The sequence below is a fragment of the Canis aureus genome, chromosome X (assembly GCF_053574225.1).
Source record: "Canis aureus isolate CA01 chromosome X, VMU_Caureus_v.1.0, whole genome shotgun sequence".
Classification (NCBI taxonomy): Eukaryota; Metazoa; Chordata; class Mammalia; order Carnivora; family Canidae; genus Canis; species Canis aureus.
Window position 1 is genome coordinate 26,223,891 of NC_135649.1, and position 12,943 is coordinate 26,236,833.

The following is a 12,943-nucleotide window of genomic DNA, read 5'->3' on the forward strand; positions in this document are numbered from 1 at the left end:
AAAGGACAGGAGCCAGAACATAGATGAGAACTCTGACCCATAACCTCTGTAGCAGTCAGTTCAAAACAGCCTCAACTCTCCAGGACCACATCAACGATGGAGAACTTCCCTAATGTTTGCCCCTATCCTCACTTTCACCTAGGATAAACGAGAAAAAGCCAAATGTGTCCCCACAGCCAATCACATAGGGTGCCCCTTATTAATTAGGTAATTAGGGTGTTATTGCCTAATTCTGCTACTCCTCCTACCATCAGCAAAGAGTTACTTCTGCTTGGGGGACCTCAGCAATCATCAAAAATAAAATGACAGCTGATGGAAAATTGGATCCATACAGAACCACAGGTTAAAAACTAATTCTTTCTTGGTCAGAGTGAAGAACTCTAGGGCACCTGGGTGGCTCAGTGGTTGAGCATCTGCCTTTGGCTCAGCATGTGGTCCTGGGGTCAAGTCCCACATTATTTTTTTGTGGAAAATGCTTTATTGTATCATGCCAGTATACTACAAGGAATATTTCAAAATAATACAAAAGTAAGCCACAGACTTGACTAAGTGAAGATCAACTCATCCAAAAATCACTTTCCTTAATTTTTCATAGTAATTGCCAGAAGTCCAATAAGCTGATTTTTCCAAGAAGGATCATTCTAATAACTTTGAGTGTTCAATCTGTGCAATGGTCCAGTCAGGCTTTATTCCTTGTGTAAACTCCCTCTGAAATTCATAACTTGCACTAAGAAGCTGTTTAGTTTCCACGTTCTGATCCCCCAACTTTACCTGGAATACACTGGCTCCACTTAAAGTTTCACTGGGGATGTTGGCACTGGTTAGATACCAAAAGCCCATCAGGATGTTAATAAACTTCCTTCCTTTCTCATCATAGTAAATGGAGATGTCTCCTGTCAATGTGTATACAATTTCATCTATGTCAGCAGCAAGGGCATTTTTATGGTTGTCAGGTAGTGAAGTTACCTTTTCCTTCAATACATGTAGCACCTCTTTGGCCACAAGTTCTTCCAATAGATCAAATTTACACTGTGACTGTAACTTGGACACATGAGCAAAAGCCTGCTTCGCTCCCTCGGAGAAATCCGCGATGCTGAATTCCTGGTCGAAATAGGCCCAGATTAAGAAGGTGTAAATTCGAGTCCGAACCCAGTTGATGGGGTTGGAGAATCCCAGGATGATTATCTTGGTTTTCTGGCGCGACTGGGGCGGCTCCTCGGCGCTGTAGGTTCAAGGATTTCAAGGAACTTCTGAGTTGGTAAACACATCAATGCTCTAGAATGGTGGTGCGCCTGGAGAGGGCAAGGAACTTATGTGCCCCTCATCCTTATATCCCTCCATACCTTGTCTTATGCATCTCTGCTATTTAATTATTCCTAATTTACATCGTTTATAATAAAACTAATCATAACTACAGTATTTTCTTGAGTTTTGTGAGTTGTTCTTGTGAATTATCAAACCTGAGGAGTGAGTTGTAGGAATATCTGAATTTATGAATATTTGGCCAGAAATGAGATGGTCCCCAGGACTTATGATTGACATTTGAAATGAGAGCAGTCTTTTGGGACTGAGCCTTAACTCATGGGGTCTGTGTTAACTCTGAGCAGTTAGTGTCAAAATTCAAATCACTTCTGGGATCCCCAGTCACTCTTGGATAATTGGGTACTGTTGAAATGACAAGGTGTTTAGTGTCAAATAAAACAAATAACACTATACAAAAGACTTCTATGTGGCCCTGTGTTTTCAGTGTAAATAATTATATGGGTCCAGTAATGAAGCCAGAGTGGCCCCACATATCATCATTTCTAATACCCTATTGGAGGACTTTGTGTTTTCTGTTTCTGCAACTAGATCTGCAGAGACAGTGGTCCCAAAATGCATGCATATTTTCTCTGGGCCAATTATAATCTACAACTGCTACCAGGGCACTTTGGACTCCTTGTGTTCAGAGAACAACAAGCCAAAAGAGAAGTTGTTATTTTTGGCATGAGTAATTGACCCTGATAAGGAGAGGAAGTAGGGCTATTCTTATACAATGGGGAATATGAGTGATATATGTCAAGTCTAGATGATCCATTTGATATTCTACTGGTATTTTCTTGCTCCATTGTGGTGAATGGACATATACAGCAAGTCCTACTAGTCAAGCTTCTAATTACTAGGGACTTAGACATCTCAGGCAGAAGTTTTGAGTCACACCACAGGTAAAGTCCCCAATATGTTTGAGATGATAGTTAAGGGTGAGGAAAATTTAGAATGAATAGTGGAATAGGGATAGGATGAGAACCAGCTGCAGCCTTGAGACCAACTATATAAATAGAAGCTATAGTTTGTTCCACTAGCCTCCCTCACCTAAGTATCTCACCAGGAGGAGAACTTTATGAGAACTATGGATGAGCCGCTACTCTGAATATTCATGGAGAAGTGCATCTGTGCAGTAGAAGTGGTAGACTGTGGCTTCAGTCTGTTTAGATTCACTATTTTGAAATGCACTGTTTAGGTTCTTCTTTTGAGAGAATCTGCTTTAGGATGATGACCTCAGCATCATGGCAGCATAAGACATTCCTCCTTGTGATCCTCTGCTTTAAAAACAACAAATTACACATTCATTTACAAATTAAAACACTTTTGTAGGAGCTATGAGATCTAGCACATATGTCAAGAGACCTGGGAGGAGTCTCATCCACCGGTGCATCTGGTAATAGGCAGACATACCTAAGTAAGGGCTGCAGAACCACTGGAACTAGCAAGTTTGTGCATATCTCTCTCACAATAGTGGGAGGAAAAACTTCACAATGCAAGAAACAATAAGAAAATAAAATGACAATTTATGGATTGAAAGAAAATACTTACAGACTATATATATCCAAAACATATAAAAAATTCATTAAAGTCAAGAACAACACACACAAAAAAAATCTGATTTAAAAATGGACAAAGGAATTAAACAGATATTTTCCAAAGAAGACATCCAAAGGAACTAAATAGATATTTTTCCAAAGAAGACATCCAAATGGCTAACAGGTGCATGAAAACATGTTCAGCATCTCTAATCATCAGGAAAATGCAAATTGAAACCACAATGGGATAGGAGGAGTTAAAATGGTGGAAGAGTAGGGGACTGTAATTTCATCTAGTTCCTGGAATTCAGCTAGATAATTATCAAACCATTTGGAATATCTGTGAAATCAGAGATTTGAGAAAAGAATTGTTATAATTCTACAAATAGAAAAGGGATCACTTTTTTGCAGTGAGGTATGTGTGGAGATATGAATCTGTGGGGATATATCAGAAGAGGGATGGGGACTTGCTTAAGGAGGCTGCCACAAACTATTATAAGCAGCAGATTCCCAAATTGGAACTTTTAGAAGTCTGATACAGTGAGGGACATCCTTGGCTTAAAGGTGCTCAGGTGGCAAAATGGGACAGAATCCCAGGTAGGACAGTGTGGCCTCAGGATCCCCAGGGTCCCAAGAAGAACAGGGGTGCCTGAATGAAGCAGAATTTCCAGGCATCAGAGCAGGAAAGCAGGCTGAAAACATTGAGTTGAGTCTAGGCCCTGGCTTTCTGCTTGGGGTTGCCATTAGCTGCAAAGAACTGCATGGTCATAGGGCCACTCTCTGACCAGGGACCCAGCAAAAGGCACAGTGAGATGTTTTTCCTTCCTTGGGGAGGAACAGTGTGGGTCCATGGGCAGGAATCCATAAAGTTTAGAGACTTGAAACTGGATCATGTGCTTGAGATAAAAAATGATTGGTTACAAGCTGGGAGAACACAGAGCTCAGACAGAAACCAGGGAGGCAAGAGTGATTAACTGCTTTTTAGTGAGGGCTCACTGAACAGTGGTGGGCATGAACTTTCAACTTCAGGGGTAGAGATCAGGACATTACCATTCATCCCCACCCACCCCTGCTCCGTTGGTGGTTCTGAGAGCCTTTAAGGAGCAAATCAGCATCACACAATGCAATTCAGAGCCGCTTACACTGAGCCCAGCCCCCTGACAAGAGGGCTACAATTCCTCTACAGCAAGGACACCTGAGAATCAGCACAACAGGCCCCACCCCCAGAAGACCGGCAGGAGCAGCTGGCTAGCACCAAGATTACTGATCAAAAAGAACTGCAAAACATCAGCTCTTGAGGAAAACAGTATATAGCATTTGTGAGGTTTCTTTTTTTCTCTAATTATTCTTTAGTCTTTCAGAGTTTTTTTGTGTTTTCTTATTTTTTCAATTTTTTAATTTTAATTATATATACATTATATATTTTTATTTTTGGTTTCCTATAATTGTATTTTATTTTATTTTTGTATTTTGCATAAGTGTATATATATTTATTATATATATTATATAATATATATACTTTTTCTTTCTTTGCTATTTTGGGATATATTTTCTTTTTTAAGATCTTATTAATTTTTTAAGATTTTATTTATTTATTCATGAGAGACACAGAGAGAGAGGCAGAGACATAGGCAGAGAGAGAAGCAGGCTCCATGCTGGGAGCCCAATGTCCCTCCATCCCAGGACTCTAGGATCATGCCCTGGGCTGAAGGCAGACGCTTAACCACTGAACCACCCAGGCATCCCAAGAATCTAATTTCTTTTAACAAATGGGCCAAAATACACCCAGGATCTAGTTTATGATTTTTCTATTATACTTTTTATTTGATTTCTTCTTTTTTTGTTTTTATTTTCTGCTGATTTACTTTGTTGTTGTTGTTGTTTTTCTGATGTTGTTATTTTTGTCTTTTCTTTCCCTTTATTTTACTGTTTTTGGGACATTATGACAAGATGGAAAAACTCATACCAAAAGACAGAATAGGAGGCAGTACTTACTGCCAGGGTTTTAATCAATATGGATGTAAGTAAGATATTGGATCTAGAATTCAAAACAATGATTATAAAGATACTACCTGTGCTTGAAAAAAAGTGTAGAAGACCCTAGAAAATCCTTTCCTGGAGAAATAAAGAACTAAAATCTAATCAGGTAGAAATGAAAAAAGGTTATTATTAAGATGTAATTTAAAAAAATTGAGGTTCTGACTGCTAGGATAAATGAGGCAGAAGACATTATCAGTTATAAAGACAAAATGATGATGAATAAGGAAGCTAAGAACAAGAGAAACAAATACTGGATCACAAGGAGAGGATTTGAGAGATCATGATACCATAAAGTGAGACGATATTAGAATAATTAGGGTCCCAGAGGATGAAGGGAGGTCGAAAGTATATTTTAACAAATTATAGATAAAAACTTCCCTAATCTGTGAAGGAAATAGGCATTCAAGTCCAGGAAGCACAAAGAACTACTCCACAAAATCGATAAAAATAGGTCAACGCCTCAGCATATAATACTAAAGCTTGCAAATTTCAGAGATAAAGAGAAAATCCTGAAAGCAGCTCAGGACAAGAGATCCTTAAACTATAAGAGTAAAAACATAAGCCTGGCAGCAGACCTGTCCACAGAGACCTGGCAGGCCAAAAAGGACCAGCATGATATATTCATGGTGTTAAATGAGAAAGATATGCAGCCAAGAATACTTTCTCCAGCAAGACTATCATTCAGACTAGAAGGAGAGATAAAGAGTTTCTAAGATAAGCAAAAACTAAAACAGTTTGTGAACACTAAACCATCTCTGCAAGAAATACTACTGAGCAGGAAAGGGAGACTGAAAGTGATAATGACTGGAAAGGACAGAGACAATCTACAGGAACAGAGCCTTTACAGGTAATACAATGGCACTAAAATCATGTCTATTAATAATCACTCTGACTGTAAACGGACTCAATGCTCCAATCAAAAGACAAAGGGTATCAGAATGGATTAAAAAAGCCAGACCCATTGATATACTATCTACAAGAGACTCATTTTAGACCCCAAAACACCTACAGTTTGAAAGGGAGGGATGGAGAACCATCTATTATGTTAGTGGACGTCAAAAGGAAGGTGTAGTAGTCATACTTGTAGCAGACAAAAATAGATGTTAAACCAAAGACTGTAATAATAGAAGAAGAAGGACACTATATCATAATAAAAGGGCCTCTCTAACAAGAAGATCTAACAATTGTAAATATTTATGCCCCCAACTTTGGAGCAGCTAATTCTATCAAGCATCAATAGCAAAATTAAATAAACACATTGATAATAATACAATAATAGTAGGGGATGTTAACATCCTACTCACAACAATGGACAGAGCATCTAAGCAGCCGATCAACAAGGAAACAAGGGCTTTGAATGACACACTGGTCCAGATGGACTTCACAGATATATTCACAACATTTTGACTTAAAGCAGTAGAATACATATTGCACATGTAACTTTCTCCAGAATAGATGACATACTGGATCACAAATCAGATTTCAACTAGTACCAAAAGATTAGGATTATTCTCTGCTTAAGAACACAATGCTTTGAAACTTGAACTCGATCACAAGAGTTTATTTAGATAGAACCCAAACACTTGGAATTTAAAGAGCATTCAACTTAAGAGTGGATGGGTCAATCAGGAAATTAAAGAAGAATTTTAAAAATTCATGGAAACAAATGAAAATGAAAACACAACTGTTCAAACATTTGAGATACACCAAAGGCATTCCTAAGAGAAAAGTACACTGTAATATAAGCTTTTCTCAAAAAAATTAGAAAAATATCAAATACATAAGCTAACTTACACCTAAAGAAGCTGGGTAAAGAACAACAAATAATGCCGAAACTGAGCAGGAGAAGAGAAATGATAAATATTAGAGCAGAAATCAATGAAATACAAACTGAAAGGACAGTAGGACAAATCAACAAAACTAGGAACTAGTTCCTTGACAGAATTAATAAAATTGGTAAAATCTCCCAACAAACAATAGTCCAGGGCCAGGTGGCTTTGCAGGGGAATTCTACCAAGCACTTAAAGAAGAACTAATACCTATTCTTCTGAAGCTGTTTCAAAAAATAGAAATGGAAGAAAAACAAACTAATTCTATGAGGCCAGAATTACTTTGATCCCAAAACCAGAAAATGACCCTGCCAAAAACGGGAATTACAGACCAATATCTCTGATAAACATGGAACATGGATGCCAAAATTCTCGCCAAGATACTAGCTAAGAGAATCCAACAGCACATTAAAAGGATTATTGGGGGCAACTAGGTGGCTCAGTCTGTTTGGTGTCTGCCTTTGGTTCAGGTCATGACCGTAGGATCCTGGAATTGAGTCCTATGTTGGGCTCCCGGCTCAGCAGAGACTCTCCCTCTCCCTTTCCCTCTGCCCTCCTCCCCCCGTTTCATGCAGTCTCTCCCACGTTTTTTCAGATAAGTAAATAAAATATTTTTTTAATAAAAAGATTATCGTTCGATACCAAGTGGGATTGATTCCTGGGCTGCAAGAATGGTTCAACATCCACAAATCAATAAATGTGATACATCACATTATCAAAAAAAAGGATAAGAACCATATGATCCTCTCAATTGATGCAGAAAAAGCATTGACAAAATACAGCATCCTTTCTTGATAAAAACTCTCCACAGTGTAGGGATAGAGGGAACATGGCTCAATATCATAAAAGCCATCTACAGAAAGCCCATAGCAAATCTCACTCTCAATGGGGAAAAACTGAGAGCTTTTCCCCTAAGGTCAGGAACATGACAGGGATGTCCACTCTCACCACTGTTTTTCAACATAGTACTAGAAGTCCTAGCCTCAGCAATCAGACAACAAAAAGAATTAAAAGACATTCAAATTTGCAAAGAAGTCAAAACTCTCACTCTTTGCAGATGACATGACAATTTATGTAGAAAACCCAAAAGATTCCATACCAAAATTACTATAACTCAGACAGCAATTCAGCAATGTTGCAGGATACAAAATCAATGCAGAGAAATCAGTTGCATTTCTATACACTAACAACGAGACTGAAGAAAGAGAAATCAAGGAATTGAACTTATTTACAATTGCACCCAAAACCATAAACCACCTAGGAATAAATATAACCAAAGGGGTAAAGGATCTATACTCTAACAAAACTATGGAACACTTATGAAGGAAATTGAGGAAGGCATAAAGAAATGGAAAAACATTCCATGCTCATGGATTGGAAGAATGAATATTGTTAAAAGGTCTATGCTATCCAGAGCAATCTACACATTCAAAGCAATCCCTATCAAAACACCAACAACATTTTTCACAGAACTGGAACAAATAATACTAAAATTTGTCTATTCTGGGCATTTCATATAAATGAAATAACACTATATGTGGGTGATGAAAATTTTCTAAGATTGTGGCAATGGTTGTATAATGCTGGGAATATAGTAATCATCAAACTGTATATTTCAATTGGGTTGATTGTATGGTGTGTGAATTATATCTCCATAAAGCTTTTACAGAGCTCGCTTTGGCAGCACATATACCATAAAGCTTTTACATAAAAACAAAAGACTCTCCATGTCATAAAAAAATCCTAAAATTTGTATGGAACCAGAAAAGACTATGAATAGCTAGAGGAATGTTGAAAAAGAAAACCAAAGCTGGTGGCATCGCAATGCCAGACTTTAAGCTATATTACAAAGCTATAATCATCAAAGCAGGGTGGTACTGGCACAAAAGCAGACACCTAGATCAATGAAACAGAATAGAGAACCCAGAAATGGACCCTCAACTCTGGTCAATAATCTTTGACAAAGCAGGAAAGACTATCCACTGGAAAAAGGGCAGTCTCTTCAATAAATGGTGTTGGGAAAATTGGACAGCCACATGCAGAAGAATGAAACTGGACCATTGTCTTACACCATACACAAAAATAAAGTCAAAGGGATGAAAGACCTATATTAGAGGCAGGAATCCATCAAAATCCTCGAGGAGAATACAGGTACTAACCTCTTTGACCTTGGCTGCAGCAACTTCTTATTAGACACGTCTTCAAGAGCAAAGAAAACAAAAGCAAAAATGAACTATTGTGACTTCATCAAAACAGGAAAATTTCACACAGCAAAGGAAATGGTCGACAAAATTAAAAGGCAATCGACAGAATGGGAGAAGATATCTGCAAATGGCATATCAGATAAAGGGCTAGTATCCAAGTTCTATAAAGAACTTATCAAACTCCACATCCCCCCAAAAAAACAAAACAAAACAAACACACAAAATCCACTCGTGAAATGGGCAGAAGACATGAACAGACATTTCTCCAAAGACATACAGATAGCCAAAAGACACATGATGCTCCGCATCACTTGCCATCAGGGAAATACAGATCAAAATCATAATGAGATATCACTTCACATCAGTCAGAATAGCTAAAGTCGACAACTCAGGAAACAACAGAGGTTGGTGAGGATGCAGAGAAATGGAAACCCTTTTACACTGCTGATGAGAAAGCAAGCTGGTGCACCCAGTCTGGAAAGCAGTATGGAGGTTCTTCAGAAAGTTAAAAATAGAGCTACCCTACCATCCAACTATTGCACTATTAGGTATTTATCCAAAGGATATATACATAGTGATTTGAAGGGCCACATGCACCCCAATGTATATAGAAGCAATATCCACAATAGCCAAAATATGTAGAGCCCAGATGTCCATCAACAGATGAATGGATAAAGTATAGGTGCTATATATATGCAATGGAATATTACTCAGCCATCAAAAAGAATGAAATTTTGCCATTTGCAACAATGTGGATAGAACTAGAGGGTATTATTCTGAGTGAAATAATTCAGTTAGAGAAAGACAAATACCATGTGATTTCATTCATATCTGGGATTTAAGAAATAAAACAGATGAGTATAGGAGAAAGAAATGAAAAATAACATAACACAAAAAAAGGAGATAAAACATGAGAGACTCTAAACTATAGGAAAAAAACTGAGGGTTGTTGGTGGGGAGATGAGTGGGAGGATGGGGTAGTTGGGTGATGGGCATTAAGGGGGGGGCATGTGATATAATGAGCACTGGGTGTTACAAGCAAATGATGAATTATTGAACTCTATATCTGAAACTAAGGATGTACTGTAAATGGGCTAATTGAATTAAATTAAAGAATCCAAAATCTGAATACCTAGTGTACTTATTGTTACTAGGGTTTTATTGCTTCTAGGCCTTCTTAGCTCAAAGAGAAAGGAAACATGCATTTACTACACTGTATATACACACATAACTATAAATATTTCTATGTGTAACCATTTGTAACTATATTATGCTAAGCCTTAGTTGATACAGGTGTCTCTGATTTCCATACATTACCGTACCCATCATTACCCATCATTCTTCCTTCCTTTGCTTATCTATACCCATTATTCCTCCTCCCTCTGCTTATCTATTTCAACTATTGAAAAACTGACTCCCACTATTCAACATCCATTAGCTTAATTGTTAGATTCCAGTATACATATATGGTGGTATCAGAATTATTATCTCCTACCCCTATGATGGAAAACACAATCAACTACAGAACAATGCTTATGAATATTTCCTTTACCTTTGCCTTATAGACTCTACTCATTTCCAACATTACTTAGGTCCAGTACTTTTCCTCTCCATTCCCTTCAGTGAGTTAGTTTCATAGATTTGTAATAAACTTATATTATTTGTTATATTTTGCACTCCATTCCCCAAAATTATTTTTCAAAGTGTGCATATATTAAGGTTTGCACTTTGTGCTGTAATTACTGTAATATTCTATGGGTTTTGACAAATGCAAGATGATATGTATCCACCATTACTGTATCATACAGAATAGTTTCACTGCACTAAAAAATTTCCTATTCTCCACATATTCAAATACCCACTCCCCACAACTCATGGCAATCATTGACTTTTTAATGTCTTTATAACTTTGCCTTGTCTAGAATGTTGTGTAATTAGTATCATGCAGGTATGTAGACTTTTCCAACTGGCTTCTTTCACTTAACAATATACATTAACATATATCCATGCATTTTTATGGCTTCTTAGCTTGTTTTTTTTTTAAATTTATTGAGATATAATTGACATATAACATTGGGTAAGTTTAGTGTGTACATCCTGTTGATTTGATTAATATATTGCAATTAATATATTGCAATGATTACCACCATAGCATTAGCTAAAACTTTTATTATATCACATCACTACCATTTCTTTTTGTGGTGGAAACAATTAAGATCTAGTCTCTCAGGAACTTTGGAGTTTATAATTCAGTATTGTCTATAATCACCATGCTGTGAATTAGATCTCTAAGATTTATTTTCTACTGCTTGCAAATTTGTAGCTTTAAGCAATATCTCCCCAATTCTCCCACACACATGCCCCCACTCCTGCCTCTGGTAACCACCATTCTATAATTTTACAAGTTCGGCTTCTTTTAGATTCCACATTATAAGGGATACCTTAGAGTATTTATCTTTCTCTGTTTGAGTTATTCCAATTACTATAATGCCTTCAAGGTCCATCCTTGTTGTTGCAAATGGGAAGATTTCCTTCTTTTTCATAATATTTGGTTGTGTGTATATATACCACATCTTCATTATCCATTCCTCCACGGATAGGCACACCTGTTGTTTCCATATCTTGGCTATCGTGAAAAGTTCTCTAGTAAACATGAGGGTGCATATATTTCTTTAATATCCTGTTTTATTTCTTTTGAATGTATACCCAGGAGTGGAATTGCTGGATTATATGGCAGTTCTATTTTTAAGTTTTTCAGGAGCCTTAATACTGATTTCCAAAATGACTAAACTAATGTTCATGCATAGCAGTTTATAAATTTCTAGGAATGCATTACTTTCTTCCAGATTGCCTAATTTGTTGGCATATAGTTGTTCATAATATGTTATTATAATTGTATTTTGTCAGTGTTGTTGTGATCTCTCTTCTTTCATTTATGACTTTATTAATTTGGGTCCTTTCTCTTTTCTTTTTGATAAGTCTGGCTAAGGGTATGTTGAACGTATTAATTCTCTCATATAACCAGTTTCTAGTTTCATTGATTGTGTTCCACTGTTCTTTTGGTTTCTATTTCATTGATTTGTGCTCTAATCTTTATTAATTCTCATCTCCTGCTTGCTTTGAGTTTTGTTTGCTATTCTTTCTCCAGCTCCTCTAGGTGCAAGGTTAGCTTGTTTATTTGAGACTTTTTTTTTTTGTTTCTGGAGAAAAGCTTGTATTGCTATGCACTTCCCTCTTAGGACTGCCTTTGCTGCATTCCAAAGGTTTTGAACAGCTGTGCTTTCATTTTCATTTGTGTCCATGAAATTTAAAAATTTTTCTTTAACTTCGTGGTTGACCCATTAATTCTCTAGTAGGATGCTCTTTGACCTCCAATTATTTGAGTTCCTTCCAAATTTCCTCTTGTGCAGATCTTGGTTTCTAATAATAAAGGAACAAGTGATCTTTGGAGAACTGGCTAAAACTACAGCTCAGGCAGAAAATACATAATATGAGACATATTGTAGTTATAGAGATGAAGGAAGAAAATGCTCGAAATGGGTGGGAAATATCAGAAAGGGAGACAGAACATGAAGACTCCTAACTCTGGGAAACGAAGTAGGGGTGGTGGAAGGGGAGGAGGGCAGGGGGTGGGGGTGAATGGGTGATGGGCACTGAGGGGGGCACTTGACGGGATGAGCACTGGGTGTTATTCTGTATGTTGTCAAATTGAACACCAATAAAAAATAAATTTATTATTAAAAAATCTTTAAAAACATAATAAATACTTAAAAAATAAAATATAAAAAAAGAAAATGTTCGAAAAGAAAAAAAAGATTTAAAAAGATTAAAAAAACATTTACATTGATAAGGGTATATTAAATGAACAGAGGAGGCTCCTGAAGTGGCTCCCAATGGTCGGGTGGAATGAATTTAAGCAACAAAATAAATTAGTGTTGAGTTATAACCCAAATTTGAAAATTAATAGCCATGAATTCATACTAATATAAATAAATGATTAAATAAATAAATAACTGGGAGGAAGAGTTCA

At 36.9% G+C, this 12,943-nt stretch overlaps 1 protein-coding gene across 1 annotated transcript; it reads right to left on the reverse strand.

Moving 5' to 3' along the window:
* Positions 1-461: 461 nt before the first annotated feature.
* LOC144308825 (m-AAA protease-interacting protein 1, mitochondrial) lies at positions 462-1,227 on the reverse strand (the record flags this gene model as incomplete). Its single annotated transcript, XM_077889863.1, has 1 exon — positions 462-1,227. A coding segment is annotated over one exon (591 nt), but the record flags the coding sequence as incomplete, so codon positions are not given.
* Between the last annotated feature and the right edge of the window lie 11,716 nt (positions 1,228-12,943).